Source organism: Xiphophorus maculatus, chromosome 18 (assembly GCF_002775205.1).
Source record: "Xiphophorus maculatus strain JP 163 A chromosome 18, X_maculatus-5.0-male, whole genome shotgun sequence".
Taxonomy (NCBI): Eukaryota; Metazoa; Chordata; class Actinopteri; order Cyprinodontiformes; family Poeciliidae; genus Xiphophorus; species Xiphophorus maculatus.
The window spans coordinates 12,487,813-12,507,237 of NC_036460.1; the positions used below are offsets into that span (position 1 = coordinate 12,487,813).

General features: G+C 35.7%; 1 protein-coding gene across 3 annotated transcripts in view; it reads right to left on the minus strand.

The window, feature by feature from the left end:
- lsamp (limbic system-associated membrane protein) overlaps positions 1-19,425 on the minus strand; it is a 737,122-nt gene that overhangs the window by 328,264 nt on the left and 389,433 nt on the right. The window contains exon 1 of one of the 3 annotated variants that reach the window (XM_023351202.1): positions 13,265-13,452. The exons of the other annotated variants lie outside the window; for them this stretch is intronic. Coding sequence (XP_023206970.1) covers positions 13,265-13,328 — 64 coding nt within the window. The 5' untranslated portion in view covers positions 13,329-13,452. Of the gene's footprint in view, positions 1-13,264; positions 13,453-19,425 lie in introns of those variants that run through there. 3 annotated transcript variants of the gene reach the window in all.

Genomic DNA, 19,425 nt, shown 5'->3' on the forward strand with positions numbered 1-19,425 from the left:
CTTAAGAACAAAAGCTACTATTGCACCTACCACTGCAAATGATTCATGTTGTTTGGGTTTAATTTAACTGCAAAGTTTCTATGGCATTCATAAAATATTTGTCTTGGAAGATGGATAATAAATTGCTGGAAAAAGAAGAAAGATTTTGAGTCACTGCCAAACTGAAAACCTAGCAGTCATGTGTGAGCTCAATAAGAATGTAGAGTAAAAATGAATCTACGCAAGAAGCCTCAGAGTCCAACATTTTCCTGCCAGGTTGGAACAGGCGACTCTGGATTTGACAGTTTTGGGGGATTTCACAAGATTTTCAGTTCATCTCAGGATAAAAAATGAAGACTCATTGTGAAGCCCAGGTCCCTCCTGGATTAGCAACAAAATGCTAGCGTAAAGCGACATGAGAATTTGCAGCTCCAATACTTACACTTACGTTAGCAGTTGTCATTGTATCATAACAAAGTCAGTCACTGTTCATTCTTCATTACAATTATTCATGTACACATCCATCCCATTGAGTTTTTCCCAGATTTTGCTCGATTTCCTAAAGTGACCATTCAGACAAGCAGAGACCTCATTTTCTCCCCTGCGGATTCTCCTGCCAGGTTTTTCCCAGACCGTTAGATTCGATTTCTTCCACATCTTCTGTCTGATCAATGTCTCCCTCCAAAATAACACCCCTAACCACGTTTGCTATGTCAACCATGTCTAACACTGTATTTGGATCAGAGTGGAGATTTTTTTCAGGCCTTACTGAGTAAAATAATTGACACTACAGTGGGTCAGAAATGGCAAATTATCTGATAGACAACAGTGTTAGATGACTGAGAAATACAGTGCTGTCAGCCAATGATTCATGAAGATGTCCTATTTAAAACCTCTTTAAGAATACCTATTTTCATTAACCTAAAATGGTTTAGGAAGCTTGGACAAACATTCCCATAAAACTAGTAAATGTAAAGTGTCAAAAATGCTCAATCCATATTGTGTTTAAAGCCCTGAACAAACCCACAACCAGTTTGTTTTGTTTTCCTTGCATTAAGAAAACTCAAAACAAATCTCTCAGCAATGGTTCAATGAAGCATACTAGTCATTATCAACAAGAAAATAAGAACACATACTTTACTATTAGCTTAACTGTCACAACACTCAAATATGCTTTTAAACACTCCCTTGTAATGTGTTTAAAGACTGTAGTAGGGAATTGCATCGACTGTATCAACATCATTTAAAGAGTCACAACAGAGTGAAAGTCTGTCTGCTTTTCAACACCAACAACAAGCTGCTTCAGAAGTGATGCTGAAATACATCCTGATTTTGGACAAACAGTAGATCCAGATTTGTAAATATAGAGTCTAACAGTATTATTAGAAGTTACACTGTAAGACGAAGACGACTGAACCTCATGACTTATCATTCAAACCAAGCATATGATGGTCACCACATGAGGTGGAAAAAACAACAACATGCATTTGACAACTTGTCAGAGTCAAAACAGTGCAATGTGGTAGGGAGCTGCTGATATTACAGTGATTAAATTACAATCCTTGTTAGCACATTGTCTACACCCACTGCAAGATTACACACTGAACCCACACAGAGCACCTTGAAATCAAGATGAAGCCAAATATGTGCTTTACAGAGGTTTCCCCGTTTTCTTTACCTGTATTTGCAGTGCCACGGGTTAAGGTAGCGCAATCCAGAACATAGCACGGAAAAGAAAAAGAAAGAAAGACAAATTAGTTATCACAAAAATGAATAAGTAAACCAGGTATGAGTCCAAACTCCTTGATGCACAGGATTAAAAGATTTGTACAAATTGAAAAAAATGACACCACTTGCTAGAATATGACTCACATAGAACCAAGTTCTATGTGATATGAATCACATAGAACCAAGTTCTATCTCTTCGTTCTATAATAGATAGAATACAGATATTCTATCTATTTTTTGATAGATGTCTATCAAAAAATAAAAGGTTTATTTTTTGATAGACATCTAAACCTGTACACATACATTTACTAAAGACTAAAAGACAAATTTTTGCACTTATGTCTCATTCCACCCATACAAACAGCTCATGACCGACTGAGGTGATGCCTTAAGGCGTAGAAAAGAAAACAGGTGATTAACTTAACCGTGTTTTTGGGGGATAAATGTATAAAAATTCCAGTAGCCTACAACATTTATTAAAAAAAGCATTTAACAGTTATTTATAAAGTGCTTGAAAGTCTGACTAAAGGTCTAGCACGTTTCTTTTGTGTGCTCGTTTTTACTGTGTTAAGTAGCTAATGTCCATTTGTCTGTGACAAAATGAGCTTGGAAATATGAATTTCAAACACGATTCACTCTTATATTCTAAGTTTGAATGTTGTTGCAAAGAACAAAAGAAGGAAAGATACAAAAAAAATCTGCTTTTCTGCTGACAGGTTGATGTTCCTTTCTTCCACTAAGAGAAGATATTGCTGTAAAAACAACTCATTTTGATAGGTAATTGTATGTAGTGAACTGTAGTTCACAGCATACAATTACCAGTTGTTCTCAACCGCAGCTCAAATGAATTTCTTTATTTGCAATCAACGTTTCACTTTAACTTAAGATTTCTTATATATGGTGGCAATTGTGTACCAAAAAAACATAGGCTCTATTGGGTCTGCAAAGAGAAGACCCAATATAGTTTTAGTAATTCAGTTACCTTTTCATGAACAGGAATATTTATTCAGTGTATCCATTCTGGTCTTTCTATCCATTGCCACATTTTCATCCTACAAGTGCTGAAAATATTCAAATATACTTCAACTGTGCATAGAAAACATCAATAAGAAATTATAGTTTATCTTCATAACATCACAGCTCTGTGACTGTAAGATCACCTTGGTCCTGCCACACAAGAGCAGCCGGCCATCTATATTCCTCCAGATATAAACAGAATTTAAACTGAACGATGTGTGGCATTAAAACTTTTTCAAACAAAATACAACAAACATTACTGTATGCAGATGTCCTACAGAATGTACACATTTCACTGTGATATTTATTAAATTGTGTTTTTAGGTACAATATTGTTGTAAGAATAAAGTTTAAAAATGTCAAAATATGATTACAATACCTATGAGCTACACACATGGAGCTACATCAGGCTTTTGGTTATTCTTGAAATGCCTATTGAATAGAAATCACTTTGCATCAGATGCTTCTCTCATATTTCATTTTTACTTCAGATATGAAAAAAGACAGGACAGGATTCCCTATGTATTGTGAAAATTGGACTGAACAGAAGTGCCAAAAGATTACTATTGTCATATATCCATCTATCCTATAGTGCCAGTTATTAGCATTTGTATGCCAATTGCTCCTGCTGCTAGTCTGGTGGAGCTTCAGTGATGAAGGCAGAGGGGAGGAGTGGTGACGCAGAAGCTCACCTGGAGACTGGGGTTTCAAGTAGCAGTTTTGTAGAAATAGGCAGAGCTTTGCATGAACATGTATGAAATAATTAAAGTAACATTTCAAAGTAAAACTCAGGCATAATAGAACTTTAGGATGCATCTCTTCTTGTCTGTCATCTTTAGCCTAGCTGTGAGAAACCTTTTCAGAACATTGTGTTACAACCTCTGCATTGATGTCCTGTTTTGTCTCTTGACCTTTTCATAAACAATAAAATCAGATGGTTTTTTGGCAAACCACTCGCTATAAGTTGTCCCAAAATTGTCCGAGATTATTAATCTGTTCATAAATTTACCTTAAGTTCATAAAATTAAAGTAAGCCATTTATTAAAGCTACAACTATTGACTGCAGAGATAATGCCTTGACAATATTTATGATGGAAACCTGAATTAATTCTGTCACAATGGTTTTGATCTTTCACCATTTATTGTCAACAACTACAGTACATCACCACTAGTCCAGAAAATATCAAAAGCAAAAATGATTACTCATTTGTGAGGCATGTATTTAAATAATAATACCCATAGAATTTCTTGTTCCTCAAACAATTTCTCAACCCGACTTGCAGGAACAAAGAGTGATTTTTCTTATTGAGAACGGGCACTGATATTAAGGACTTTGATGTGATAAAACAAATGACAACATGGATGAAAGGATCAGAGTTAAAATTATATTAAGCATCACACTTCTTGATTTTTTCCCCCCATAGCACATCTTGCTGTAATATTGCTGTTTATTAACCAGAACTTGCACTTGTCACTTTAGGGTAAAATCTCAGAAAGAAAAACAAAACCTAAACAAAATGGCAACAAAATCTTTTGAGCAAAGGGCAGAATATAAATCCACACAGAATGGGCCCAGTTTAATGAGCTAATGTCATCTATGATAGAGAATACAAAATCAAAAGCCTAATGTTTAAACATTTTTACTTCTATCAGCTAATGCAATATAATGTGAACGCCTCAGGCTGCTCAAAGCAGTGGCAAAGTCAGGCACAACAGGAGGCTGGGTGTTGTGTGTGCAGCTTCATGTTCTTTCACCCTTCCAATGTTAATGTGAACTCTTGCCTCCTCCACTCCCTCTTTCTACCACTGATAACTCTCCATTAGGGAACTGGCAGATGTGATCAGATGTTGCTGTACCAACTCATTTCCTGTGGGAATCAATGGTAACATTTAATCAAATGGCTGGAAGCTAATGGTCTTAGTGGAATCTGGGGTGGAACCAGGGAACACACTGACTCAGTTCAACATCAGACAGGAGAATAACTGGGAGTGGATGGCATTTAGGGCAGTAATCTTTGGATAAGCAAGAACCATACTCACATTTTTTTCCATTACCATAGAATTACTTATTCCAGCACCACAATGGCAGAAATTGTAAAATTGCAGATAAAACTTGCATGAAGATTGTCACCAAAACAAGGATTAAAACTGTTGATTTCTGTTTAAGAAATCAATTTATCCCGTTCCATATTATCCTGAAGCTATAAGATAAAGTTCTTAAAATATTAAACCGAGCAACAGTAGCTATGCTTCCCTTAACAATAAAATTGTGCATACAGATGACAAAAATGTATTTACTTATGGGACACACAGCAATTTCGAAAAAAAAAAAAAAGTTTCTCCGCTAGGATAAGGTGATTTTTCGGCCGTATCAAAATGGATTTATTTAGTAAAACTGCAATGGAAACACTTTTTTCGCATCACGAGTTAAGTGATCAACAGCCAGATGCAACAACTGTCGAAAATAACAAGATAATGACAGGAAGTAGTAGGAGGATGATCGTTTTTTGTTTTTTTTGGACAATGTGAAGCTGGTGCCATTAGAGCTCTCACAGCATTGCACATTTCATAAAAAGTTGTGTCATTTGAACGCATTGAATCCACAGCTTTTATGTAAAATCGCCGACTACAATTTCCCCAAGACGCAGCATACTTAGCTGCTGTCAAGTATACGACACCAACATCTCCTCTGATGGATGATAGATGAGCTCTAGTCCCATTGCTGAATTATGACTACATCACATGTAAATGTTTGCATCTGCTGATGCCATGATTTTAAATGACTTATCACATGAACAAGCTTATTCACAAGTGATTTTAATTTAATTTCTTATTTAATGGAAACAGTTGCAAAATTGTGTTGTTGGTAACTAGCAGAATATAGGCAAGGATTTGCACATATTTGTAATGGAAATGCAGCTAGTAACAGATGTCATGTTCCCATCATTATTACTACTGTATTTTTCCTTGTTTGCACAGCCTCCTTCTGCTGTGCCTTTATGGCTCCACCTGCTTATCTCCAGGCACTTTACTTTCAATATCTAACTCACAGCATTTCAATGAGCATCTGTTGACAAGAATGTAATGTGTTTATACCAAAACTTCATTGTGGAGACACTTTGGATTAAAATAATAATAAAAAAAAGATAGAATTTATGTTACACATAGTAAAACTTCTGTTAAAACTATATATATATATATATTTTTTTTTTTTTTAACCTAAGCAGCAGTACATGGACAGTCATTTCACAGAATGGAATTCAGATTTGTCCACAAAATACAGCATTATCTGTAATGTTCTCAATATACAGTATATAAACCAAAAGACACAAATAAGGAAGTGCCTAATATATTTCCTATGCAATGGGGTTCAGTGTTATGACTAGAAGATTTTCAAATGGCCGTTTCAAAATTCATTTCAAAATGGGAGCAAAATGTTAAAACTATATTTTAACATCAGTTTGTCTTTATACTAAAGCAGCCCCATCTTAAAGTGATTCATCCTATAGCACCAAGTCAAGCCAGTCACCACTGATAATCAACCTGGTTCACCTTTATTCAGACAACAGCTGTAACACTGATCGGGTTTCCAGTTTTAATGTAGAAATCTGTCTGCACTACGTCTGCATTTTTTTTTTTTAAATAGGCGACATCCACATGAAGAAAAACAAGGAAAATAAATTGAAACAAATATTACTGACTGATATTGCTTTGCTTAACTGATTAACTGTGTAAATGAGTTTTCCTTGTTTAAATTTAATAGAGTCTGTCCTACTGGCTTGTTAGGTCTTTTTATATATATACATATATATATAAAATTACTGCATAACGAGATTAATCAGAGTGTTCAGAGTCTAAGTGAGTCGTTATTTTAATTAATATGAAAGATGGAGGCACAAATCCTAGCACTGACCAGTATTCTGAAAAGGCCATATATGGGCTAATTTCCTTTATAAAATCAGTGAATGTATGTTTGATATTGCCTAAAATTCTGATAAAATAAGAGCTCCATACTACTAGGCAAGACATATTTGCAAGTTAAAAAAGTTAAATAAATAAGCAACAGGAAGCTCTGGTACAGCTATTCAGACTGATACATATTTGTAGTTTAAATAAACTGCCCAGATCACAAGGATGAAATTGATGTTTAGTCTGAAGCAAATCAGGTATGAAGCTGTATCACAGATTGAATTGCCTGCCTTAATCCGCACTCTCGCTTATTCATGACTTTAATAAAAAAAGAGCAAAATCATTCTCAAGCAATATTGCCTGTGAAGAAACAGAAATTTATAAGCAGCAGAACACCACATCAGGTGAGACAGTGAACACCTGACCTGATGTGTAAATGTGCATTGTGGGGTCAAAGTATCTTATAGAGTGATATTTCATCCTGTTTGTTGTCATCGCCTCTGAAAAGTCAAGTAAATGAAAACAAAAACAAGTAGAGATAAACTTGACTGCCACCGCCAAGGTTGTAAACTAGGCTACACAGAATATAATTAAATTGAAATATAAAAGAACTGTCATTGTGCTGTTCTTGAACATGAATCAAGAACTGTATAGTCAAATTATTTATTTGGATAAATGATTGGCAATGATTTTTCATCATCATGACTGTACAAAGGATTATTCTTATAACATCATACTTTAGTTGGCTCTTTGTTGTAAACACTGATTATGTGTTCGGATTACCTGAAATAAATCAACTATAAAAGATAAACTGTACACCCATGATGGAAAAGAAAGAAAAAAAGGATATGGCATGGTAAACCAAAATCAGTTTTAAGTTAAATGAAACCATTGTTTCCGGTACAAACAATGCCCAAGCAAATATAAAGTTGGGATAGGAGTCTCATGTAAGGGTAAAGCATTCACAAGTTGAATTTCCAGTTCAGCATTTACCAACTGCATTTATTATCTGATCAAAAAGATAAAATATAATATTTTTAATCAAAAAGCCTAATGCACTTTTTTTGATTTAATGTAGTTAACAGGAAGGTTTGATTATTTTTGTGAGTAATATTTTATATTTCAGAGATAAGTTGTGTTCATGACATGCATATACTGTAGATTTATGCTGTTTGAGAACATCAGCCATCACCTAAGAATTAGCAAGCATTTTAAAGCAATAATCAAGACTGAAAGCTATTTGCTCAGTATTTCGTGATAATAGGACCGTGAACCACTTGCCAGTTTTGGTGTAAATGACTAATTGTATTAATAATTGCCTTTGGCATTAATTAAGCTAACCAGACGCACCAAACCTATTGTTGCACAACAATAAAAAAAGACAAGAAAAAGACAACCTTTAAGCTCAAATCATCAAACACCCAATCAGCACCCAATCGGTTTCTCCTGTCAGAGCTACTTCGCAGATGCTTATGGTTGTTATCTATACTTGGCTTCATGTGGAGTTTAGCAATACACAAAAATGAAGCAAGCAGTGTGTTGAAAGGTCAGCCTACTGTATTAATGCTGATACCAGGGGACACATTTAAGATGAGAAGCTGTTACTGTGATGCTGTGCTTGCTGTGAAAAGGTTTGGATCCTAATTTGTCATGCTAATTTAGCTCTATTCCCACAGTGAAAACCCCAGTGGAGTCAGACATGAAGAAATGTGTGCGTCTGTAGGTGGGTGGGTGAGTATAACAGAGAACACTGCAGGTGTTAAGTGTTAATACTGAACTTGATGCATAAAGACTTTGATCATTTGTTGCTTGCTCTTATACGAGTGAGCTGCTGTATAAAAAAGGCAAGTATCATATTCTAATGTAAATGCTTTTATCACATTTTTTGCTTTGGAAGGTTTACAATCCAGCATTAGAATGCTGAAGTCCTCATGAGAGAAGATGGAATGGCTGATGGCATTGGGATTCAACAGTGTCTTCTGAAACCTAGGTAAAAGACTGACAGCTTCTTTAAAAACTTAATTGTAAATAATTGCAACCATCTGCCATCCTGAGATTTAAATCATTTTGCCAGAAGCCACAGACCATGCCACAGTAGCTATTCAGTTTGTGTTTGAACATTTCTCAGTTCATGATGCCGCAGGAAACAGATGACTGAAGCAACTTATTCAGGTTTCATAGTCATACATCCTCCTCCTCTGACTATTTAGAGGTTTTATAGACATAGCCAAACAGTTCTGAATAGCTACCATAATATTGTTCAAGTCAAAAATATTTTCAAGTTCTTAGTCTAAGGATTACATTTTCTGTTGATAATATAAAAACAGACCTATTTGTTGTTTAGTAAGGTATGTTATAGTTCTGACCTACAAATAATAAAGCATCCTACTTGTAGAAATCCACTCCACTCCAACTTCTATTTATTCTCAACCATTGCAATAAAAATTCAAACGTGGTGTGCGAAGGTGAAAATTAGATTGGTTTGCATTTTTGTTGTTCATAGTTCTTGACAATGGACTTGTTGATGTGCTTTGGATCATCTTCATGCTATATAGCCAAAATGCATTACATCTTAAGGTCACAAACTGATGGCCGAATATTCTCCATACAGTCGTTCTAGTGAGGAGCATAATGCATGACTTCAATTATGACAAATCTTCCTGCTCTTGAAGGAGCAAAGCAGCCTCAGACCATCATATTACCACAAGCATGTTATTTACTTTTTTCCCTAAAATGCTATCTTGTACCAGATGGAATGAAAATAACAAATCCAACCAAACATTATAATTTTGTTTCAGCAATTCAGTGAACATTTTTGAGTGTATTAGAGGATTTTTTTTTGTTTATTTTTTCGTAGAATGGCCCAAAAATTTAGTTCTTTTTGTTCAGCTGTCTTTATACCTGGAACTATCCAATGATGGCTCTTGCTAGTCCTTGTTTTATTGTTTAATGAAGATATCTGCAGTGGTTTAAATTGTGTTCTATGTTCTTTAGTGACCTGGATGGATGAGTCATTAATGCACTAGCCCAGATTCACACTGCACAAATCTCCGTTCTGCTGCCAATCGCAGAAGTGCTCCAAGAAGAATGTGTAGGAAATGACTGCAAGAATAATAAGCAGTGCCACAAAATACAATGGTTTTCAACTTCCAAAACAAATCAGTTCCCCCTTCATCTACCCCGACTAATGCTGCTACTGCAACTTAAGTGAGAGAGCTTTGTTTAGATGTCAGACTTCAATCCACATGTGTTTACATCACCATAAATGAAATATGCTGACAGCATATGCATAAATATATCCAGAGGTGTCACATGAAGTAAAAATTTCCCATTACTGTACCCAAGTAGATTTTTCACATATGTACCTTGAGTATTTATTTTCTGATGACTTTTTCCCCCTACATTTCAAGAAAAATATCTGTACTTTTTACTACATTTTCACAAATGCCTTAATACTTTCATCATGGAAAAATGATGACAAGAAGTCATACCAAAACTGGAAAAATCCACATTACAGACAGTAGGTCACAGTGGCAGTAATCACCAGTTCAGTTAGTGCATGAGAAAAACATGAATGAAGACATTAACCTGAGTAACATTGCAAACAAAGGAGGAACAAATTCAGACATACAAGTCATTCCGCAATCCATTGCCTTGTTTAAAAGATTTGTTCCATGATGTCAGTTCAAAGAACAATTTACTTTTGTGGCTGAGATAATTTAGGATTTAGCATGGTGGGTAATCACTTTTTCTGACAGTCAAGTTGCTTCAGATAGCCGTTTCCTTTAGCAATCATTTGAAAATGCATGCATTTATTTTGGTTATAAGTCTGATTAAAACTTAATTCATAATATGAAACATTTAAGTTGGAATATAAAGAAAAACTAGAACAGATCTGTAAAAGTGCAAAATTTATACAGACTCAGGCTTGATGATCCTTCTGAAAATAGTTTCTGCATTGTGATACAAAAACAAAGGTGTTTGTTATTCTTTTTTTTTTTCCTTTTAATTTATTTGCTCTAAAAAGCCCAGAAAATTCCAGTAATGTTTTATTTTTATGCTTTGGCTTTGTGATTGAAAAAAAGTTTGGACCTGTGTGATTAAAGCTGGCAGTAGCATAGGATAAAATTTGAGATGGAAGCTGTGCCGACTATCAAAGAGGAAATAAAGTATTCATATCAAATAGCAACTGTCTATGGCGTTTTAAAAAGAAGACATATTATGTATACTAGCTACATTTAGGTAAAGCCAGGAACAGTGAGGGTCAAATGTGCAAATCAATTTTGATCTCCACGTTCAAAAGTAGGCATTAAGTGATATGGGCATCACTGCTGCTATGAGACGCAATAAAAAATGTGATTGCAGTTAGGTTCCTTTCTGTTGTGGGTCTAAAACAGTGGTGCCCAAAGTCGGTCCTAGAGGGCCGGCATTCTGCATGTTTTAGTTCTCTCCCTGGTTTAACGCACCTGGATCCAATGATGGCTCATTAGAAGGCCTCAGAAGAACATTGACATGCTGAAAAGGTTGTTACTACCACCAGGGAGAGAACTGATATGTGCAGGATACTGGCCCTCGAGGACCGACTTTGGGCACCCCTGGTCTAAAATGTTGAACATAGACCGCCTAGCTGCAAAAAAAAAGGTGCTTGGATTTAATGCAAATAGCTTTACGCCTTCTATTGGATAATTAGAACATGGGCACTTATATTCCAGCTGGCAACAATTTATTTAACCCCAGCTAATGCAATCAGCTTCCCATTTTCTACACCACTATGTAGAAAGGCATGTTGTGTTGTTGTGGAAAAGATGTCGGTCTGTTAAAGAAAGGTCAAACCACTGTTATGCGTTAAACAGTGAAAACATCTAAGAACATTGCAAAAGCTGCTAAAAATTGGGCAAAGAACTCCCCATAGCAATATTAAACTGATGAAAATGGAGAAGGAATGTAGACGAAAAAAATACGTAATGATTGTCAGTTACTCTGGGTTATGTTAAGTTGTAAAAGCAAGAGCAACTATGCAAAGGGAACTCAAGGAATTGAGAATGAATAGCAGTGTAGCTACAAGAAAAACTAAAATCTTTGAGGCTAATGGGATAAAAAGGCCTTTAGTTTGATAGGTAGTATGAAGATTGGACTCTGGAACACAGCTGTAATCAAAACTGACGATGGTGCAATGAAAGTGTGTATTTACTTTTTTTTGGTGGAGACTCTTGCCAGGCAGTGCAGATACAAACTGAAAAAAAACAAATCAGAGTGATGGAGAATGATTCAACAAGATGAGTTAAAAAGGAAAAGGAGGTGACAAGTGATATGCAAATCAAATATAGGAAAATGTGGCATTTGGTGTGAAGTAATGAAAGTTACAGTACAATACGAGCCAAAAGCCAATCAAAGAACTGAGATAGTTGCTCATGGGAATTTTAAGCACGGGTCTTTTTTTGAGTAAAACTGTTACCGTTGTATGGGAAGCAGGGCATCGTGAAAAGCAGTAACCAATAAGTTGTTGGTTTCAGTAGAACAGCACTAGTACACAGCAAGATTTGAATGAAAAAAACTCACATCTGCACACATCTACCAAGGAACCAATGTCTGTAAGCTAAAATTTACATTTAAGTTATATTAAAAATGTTATATATTTAAACACATTCAAAAGCACAAAGTGGCAAATCATAATACACATTTAGCCATGTGGACAACTAAAGGAAACATATTAATGAGATATGAAAGCCTGACAGTCTCTCTGTGGGGCACTCTTCCTAACACCTCAGCATGTGTCTTGATTTAAGCAGAGCAGAGAAAAGCTCATCATGTTCACCGTTGTCAATTCTTGTTCCAGCACTCAGCCTGAAGTGTTGTAGAGTGTTCAGACTATTTAACTGAAAGCCAAGCATACAGAGTAACAACTCCAACATCAAATATAGATACATTTCCTTTTAGAGTAGACTCTCTTACAGTCATTTATGTTGACAAAGGTACAAAGGGGTAAATGCAGGGGTAATGAAATCGAAATTAATTCCCTTTTTCTGCTACCTGGCTGCTACAGGTTTTATTCCCATTTCCTTGTTATCTTCAAACACCCTCATAGACCACATGAATCACACACTCCAAATGTATGGACTCCCTGAAAGAGTTGTGCCAAAATAAGTCATATGACTCAAAAGTGACCAATCCAAACGGATGTACACATGACTCTAAGGAGCAAAACGAAGTGCAAGATGTCAAAGTGATTCAAACAGATCTGAAGCTTTACACTGAAGCTAAGAGCCCAGTCAACTCTGCTGAAGCAGTCACCTGCCCCATCAGGTTGTTTTCCTCTGTGTCACGCAATGCTACCGTACACAGAGACCTCTAGCAGCTCATCTCTTACACTCATCAGCAACTTAGTCAGACTGAAGACAGCGCTTCTGTCGCACAGGGTGAAGTCTGGGGCTTCACCGCGGCGGCTGCATACTTCTCTGCCTTGTCAGGTGTTTTCAGGGGAGAAAGAAACTCCTACCTTCTTAGATCCAGTTAACGTCAGACGGAGAAACGCACATTTAAACATCCACTGTAGTTATTTCCCTCTGAACTTAGGCAGAAAAAAAACCCCTGTCAGGTCATTTAAGGAGACAATAATTAAACGATCCCTTGCCTTGAAATCCAAAGAGGAAAGCGATTACGGTGATCCAAGCCGTGGGTATCCAGAAGTAACGCATGGCATCCGGTTCTCGGGCGCAGTTGCTCCACGCTCTTGACAAAACTCAGTCTGCAGCAGCAAGTTCCCAGAAGAGAGAGCGCTGCAGGTGAAGCCGAGTGGAGGAAGGAATCCTAGTCTGAGGGGAGCTGATGAAAGCTGGAAACCCGATCACTGCTTTGACTGCTACTCTCACACGGAGAGTAGCGACCCCTGCTGAAGAGCGCACCGAGAGAAGGACAAGTTCCGTGTTTCACTGGGAGGGTGGGTGAGGGGGGCGGAGTGGAGGGATTCCCTCTTGAGGTTATGTTTGAAGTCAGTTACAGTTAAACCCATAACTATTCATACTCCAGGCAGATTATATGGAGAAATTATTTCAGCTATTTTCATGTTTGTGTGCCAGAAAAATCACACATCTCTCGGAAGAGCGATGTTTAGAATGTAAAGCGTAATATATGAAATAAATTTAAAAAATCATTTTGATGTTGATAAAAGTGATTCATTCCATTTTTAGACGTGGTGTTTTTTATTTTTACCATTTCAACAGCTTTTTTCATGTTTACACTGGTTTTGACAATGTAGGTTATGGTGATCTCCAAGTCTTCAACACAATGACTATGGAGAACCGAAACTGACAAAATGAAAAAAAAAAAAAAAAAAAGCAGAAATATAAAAATGGTCCAATGAAAAAAGAAAATACACAAAAAATGCAATAATTGTTTTTATAATTCACAATATTTGTTTACTTTAGTTCCAATTATACATCTAAGCACATACTATAAATTTTATTGTTTATAACATTTCTAACATTCTACGTATTGATGCATTTGTTAATTTTATTTTCCTGTGTTCTTTTTAATTTTTTTCAGTCTTCTATTTTAAACACATAATAGTAACAGCTCCAGAGTTGATAAGATCCACTTCAGAGGAACATAAAAGCCAAATAAAACATTATTCTAAATGATCTTTTAAACTGTTAAAATTACTAACACAAAACATATTTACATCCCCAAAACCCATTTTTTCTTATTTTAGAGGAACCACACTCCTAATTATCTGCATGATCGTAAATGTTTCTGATCAAGTATGGGATATGCTGGGAGTAAGAATGGATGTAAAAGTAAGTTTAAAATTATATAGCTATCTGAAGGTTATCTTAGCATTTGTAAACTTTACTGCAGATGTTTTTGCAGCTCCAGTTTCTGCTTTGCTATGCCGATTGTTTCTGTCCTAAATAAGGAGCTCTTCTGTCTATTTCTGGGGACTCCATCCCAGTGGTTCCCGTCATAGCAGACCCTTAGCATTTCATCTTCATCTCTATTGAGATAATTTGATTTATGACTGTTGTGCTCTCATTAACTTGAACTCTGCAGCTTTCTGGTCTGAAAGCCCCTTAGAGGCTCCCTTCAGACTTTGAGGGTTAGTAAGACTGTGGTTCCAACAAAGAGTGAAATGATACCAGAGCAAAACATCACTTCCTAGTTCAGATAAAGTTCAAGTATTTTGGACGGTGGGCCTCTGCTTGAACAAAAATGGAGCTCATTACCAACAGGAGTGATCCTATATATGGAGAGAAAACAATTTACAGCTGCAAAACATTCAAGTTAATTAAGATGAAACAAAAAGTGACAGACATGTCTCACTACTTCCTCTCACTACTTCCATGGGTTTGTTTGATGTGGACGTTTCACTTTCTGTACTGTAGCAGATCTCAAAGTGAGCAATTATTCAGTTTCTGTATCAACTTTAACTAATGAGCAGAGACCTGAGCTGTATGTCAGATGATTTTCTGTAGCTTGTCTTCAATAATTTACAGTTGGAGAATGCACTTCCACTCTCAGATCCTATCCTCGCTGCACACAAATCTGTCACCACGCCTTATATGGGCATAAATAATATTTGCATGTTTTCCCAAAAAACTTTTATTTTTTTTAAACATTTAAATTATACCAAATTAGCTCTAATACATGAAATAGTGTCTGCTTGTATAGCTTTAAATATGACACCCAATTTGTAATTTTTGCAGAAGATTTTTTTTAATTGACATTGCACTTTAGGATTTACCATATTTGCCTCCTTTAAAAAAATATTTTATCTTCCACAATTTAACTTCATTTATCCAAAGTCAATAAATCTGTCATTCATTTTCATTGTGCTATGACAACTTTACCTGACAATTTTTTCCTCTTGCAGAACTTAACTATGCTCAACATGAATAATTCAAAGCATCACATGAGAAACTGAGCTAATTATACACGATACTGAAAGGCATGAAGAAGAGGATGTGAAATTATGAAACACAGGGAAATATTTAATGCAAAAGGAACTAAACGGGATATCCCCCAGTACAGCAGTATTGTTGGAGCCAAAGGAGCTTTTCTTCATCACCTCCTCCTTGTCACAGCAACAACAGATTCACTTTTTTCTAATTACATGAGTTTTTCTCACTTCACTAATTGCTTCACACATTTTACATTAATGTCAACATTCTCAGTAACCAGCAGGGCTGTCTGATGTCATATTTGCTAGCCGGATTTAAACACGGATACTTTTTCCACTGAGCTCTCAACCCCACAGCCCAGGTCAGAAAATGAAAAGAAGGTCACAATATACAAGCCCATTGTTCACCAATTCGACAGTGCATTAACTGGAAATACAGTATGTCTTTCAGCCAACGTTTGGAACTAAGAAAAATTAACTGTGGAAGCAAGAAAATGATAGTTATTTAGACATATTTAAGCTCATTATTTTTGGTAATAAAAAAAAATCAAACTGCTTTTTGGACTAAAATAGTAAAGGCAAGGAGAGTAGGAAGGCATAAATTAAATATTCATCTGTTCCTGAATCCTCTGCAATGTGTGAAGTACTGTTTAAATGGAAAAAAAAAAGAAATGAAAAACAAAGTGATTCAGTGTGATGAATTAGAAGTGCTTCACACTTTTATTAAGAGTTGTATCAACTATACAGTGCTTGCTGTGGTAAAACCTGCATTCATTGAGTTCATTTCCCTTGACCCCTCATATTTGAGTATTTCATTTCAGCTATACATTTGTTCAGAAAGTAAAATGGGATGATATCATTGAGGCATTTTTAAAGCAAATGCACTGAGCATGTGCAAAAATGAAGGAAGCATTTTTTTTTGCTGAAAGAAACAAATGTTTTATTATTAATTATTATTATTATTATTATTATATTACATAACCCTTTACTGATGTTAAAGAAGACAGCTCAAAGTGTTCATTCTTGTAAGCGGTCAAGTTCACAAACGTCATGAGGTAAAACTGAGACTGATGGAGCCTTTCCTGGTTCCACTTTTTTTTGTCTCTTCTCTCTGCTCTGTAGTCAGTGGCTCAGATGGACACATCTCACTTGGTTGTGCATTCACCAATAAATATTCTACAACCTCCCATTTTCTGGGTAAACTCTTAATAAATAAGACTTCTTTTAATAAATCACTCAATTTTTTCAATTTATTTCCATACAGAGAATGGAAAAATATTTTTACCTAAAGTTGACAGCCTTTTTTGTTGATTCAAAAGCTTCACATAGTAGAAAAATAAAGAGACTGTTTTAAGATTTGCTAACTGCATGTAGATCAAGAATATTTAATAGAACCTATTTATACAGCTTATTAAAGTTCATGTGCTATTTACTGCACATTTACCTGTCAAAAATACCAGGGAGACAATAGTTGCCTTTTATTATGGTTATTATTAGAGGGTTGACAGTAATGAGATCAATCTGATCCACTTCCCTCCCCTCTCTGGATTATTTGTCAGTCTAAAGAAACTCAGTGGGATTGTGAATAAAAATGAATATAAAAACTAGTAAAAGAAAATTGTCTCTTTTCAGCTGTGCTATTTTCAGAGAATGAGATCACCTTGCAAGTTCAAATTAATTCAATATTGATAATTCTGTCCATAATTAATTATCAGCTCAGCATCTGTAGTGCTACTGCATTTCTCAACTCGGAGGATACATTTTACTTTAAAATGATCAAAGTAGTATCAAATAGCCTGAATAAATAATGCTCCACTTGGAGCAGCTCAACATCAGACATCAGGCAAAGAAAAAAAAGCTTACTTTAACTTTTGAATTAAATATCACAATTGGTCCCAGGTGTTAAGACTTAAGTAATGACTAAGTGTTGCCAAGACATGTAGACATGCACTGATACAAGAATCTCCCAGAGAAGTTTTTAAACATTAAGGATGTTTGGGAGATGATGCACTTTTCAATAAAACTGACTAATTTGTTAAACATAGCCTCTAACAGAGATGCTGTTTGATAAAATAACTTCCATCAAAGCCAGAAAGCCCTTAATCCCTTGAGAAAATACTTTCATATTGCACTAGCATATCTAACATATTTGTTAAAGGTGATCAACATAAAACAAAAAAAAGCACAGATCCCTACATGCTAGGTAATTCAACCACACATTCCCACATAAAAGCCCATTCAGAGCTTCTCTCTCACTTTTGTACAAACATCCCACACTGCTGCTCTTTGTGAAGTCACTTGTAACTTTTTCTTCCACATTTACCACAAATGATTCACAGAAAAACACTTGTTCCACCTCCTCCACCTGCTTTTGGTAAGGACAAACTCAAATGTGCAGACAACCGTTGCACTGACAATTTTTCTTTAAGTCTTCAGCTCTACTTAGACTTTCTATGACAAACTTTATAATGGTTGGAGAAGCCCATCAATAATTTGTACACCCCTTATTCTCTAAAGCTCTTAGACTTAAGATTCATTGATAATGCATAGCTTATCTTCAATTTATGTCAATCAAAGCCTGCTACTTGGAGGAGTTTATAAACTGGAGATGACTTAGGAAAAATGCAGAAACTATTCACATATTTTTACAAGCTAAATTTCAAGCTTAAAATTTGTGTCCTTCACCCTCTTTACAAACTATTTTCATAAATTTGCAGCAATGAAATAGAAACAAAAACAAATATGCAAAAAGCCAAGCAAGCAAAGATGGTCATAGTGTATAAACCCACCGTAGTGACATGTAGATCGACCACACATAAACCATGAAATGACCTCCTGTGAAAACCACTGTGACAAATCTTATTGGATCCATCTGCTGCCTCAGGGGAGCATAAAGTGTTGCAATGCTAAAAGTGTGTGTGTGCTTAGGTACAGTGAATAGGCAACTGCTCCTCTTACAGTTTCTTCTGTTTTAGATTATCCACATCCTGTTTAAAATATCAGATTTAAATATCAGACCTAGATTAGCTGAGTGAAATGCAGTTTTAAAGTCATGATTCCAATTAGTACATGATGAAACTAGGCACAAAGCCTGTTCCCATGTTATAAAAAAGTAAAGAAATTGGCAAACACAGATAGCTCTAATGTGATACCTGCTTACTAAAATAGAGACCTGTTTCCCCACCAATATAAACTCTTTAGGGATCCTCATTGTTATGATCCTCAGTTGTTTTTTCATTACGGTTTTCAATTGTTTCTATTTGATATCTTTATTGTTTATTTGCTTAGTTCTTGTTATTTTAGTTTATCCCTGTGTTAGTTCACCTCATCTCATTGGTTGTGCTTTGAGCTTCTTTCTTTAGATTAGTGTTTCTGATCAAGTCAGTTTGTGGTTCATTCTCTTAAGCTCTCTCTGCTTTGTTCATCTCTTGCCTTTTCCTCAGCTTGCTGGTTTGCTCCCCTTCTCAGCCATTTCCTATCCCTAGATTTGCCTGATCCTGCACTTTCAGTCTGCTGCTTTCTCAGATGATTAGTTACTCTGGTTTCTTTGTCACATTCACCCCTCTCTCTCAGTATTTAAGCTCCTCTGTTTGTTCCATTCCTTCCATGTTCTTGCCTGTGCTCTCTTCTGTTACGGTGACCTGTAAGTCTCCTCTTTGTTTCATAAAATTAGGCATGACAATCTCAATCTCTTATCTGCATTTTATGTTGTGCCTCAATCCAGCACTAAATAACATCTAAACCTTCTGGGAAAATATTATATGAACTGACAAGAAAAAATAATCCAAGACAAAACAAAAAAACAAAACTAAAATGTGTGCACCATTACATCTGCATTAAAACTAACACCATTTCAGAAAAATGGCAGACATTTACGCATGGTAATAGTAGTGTAATAA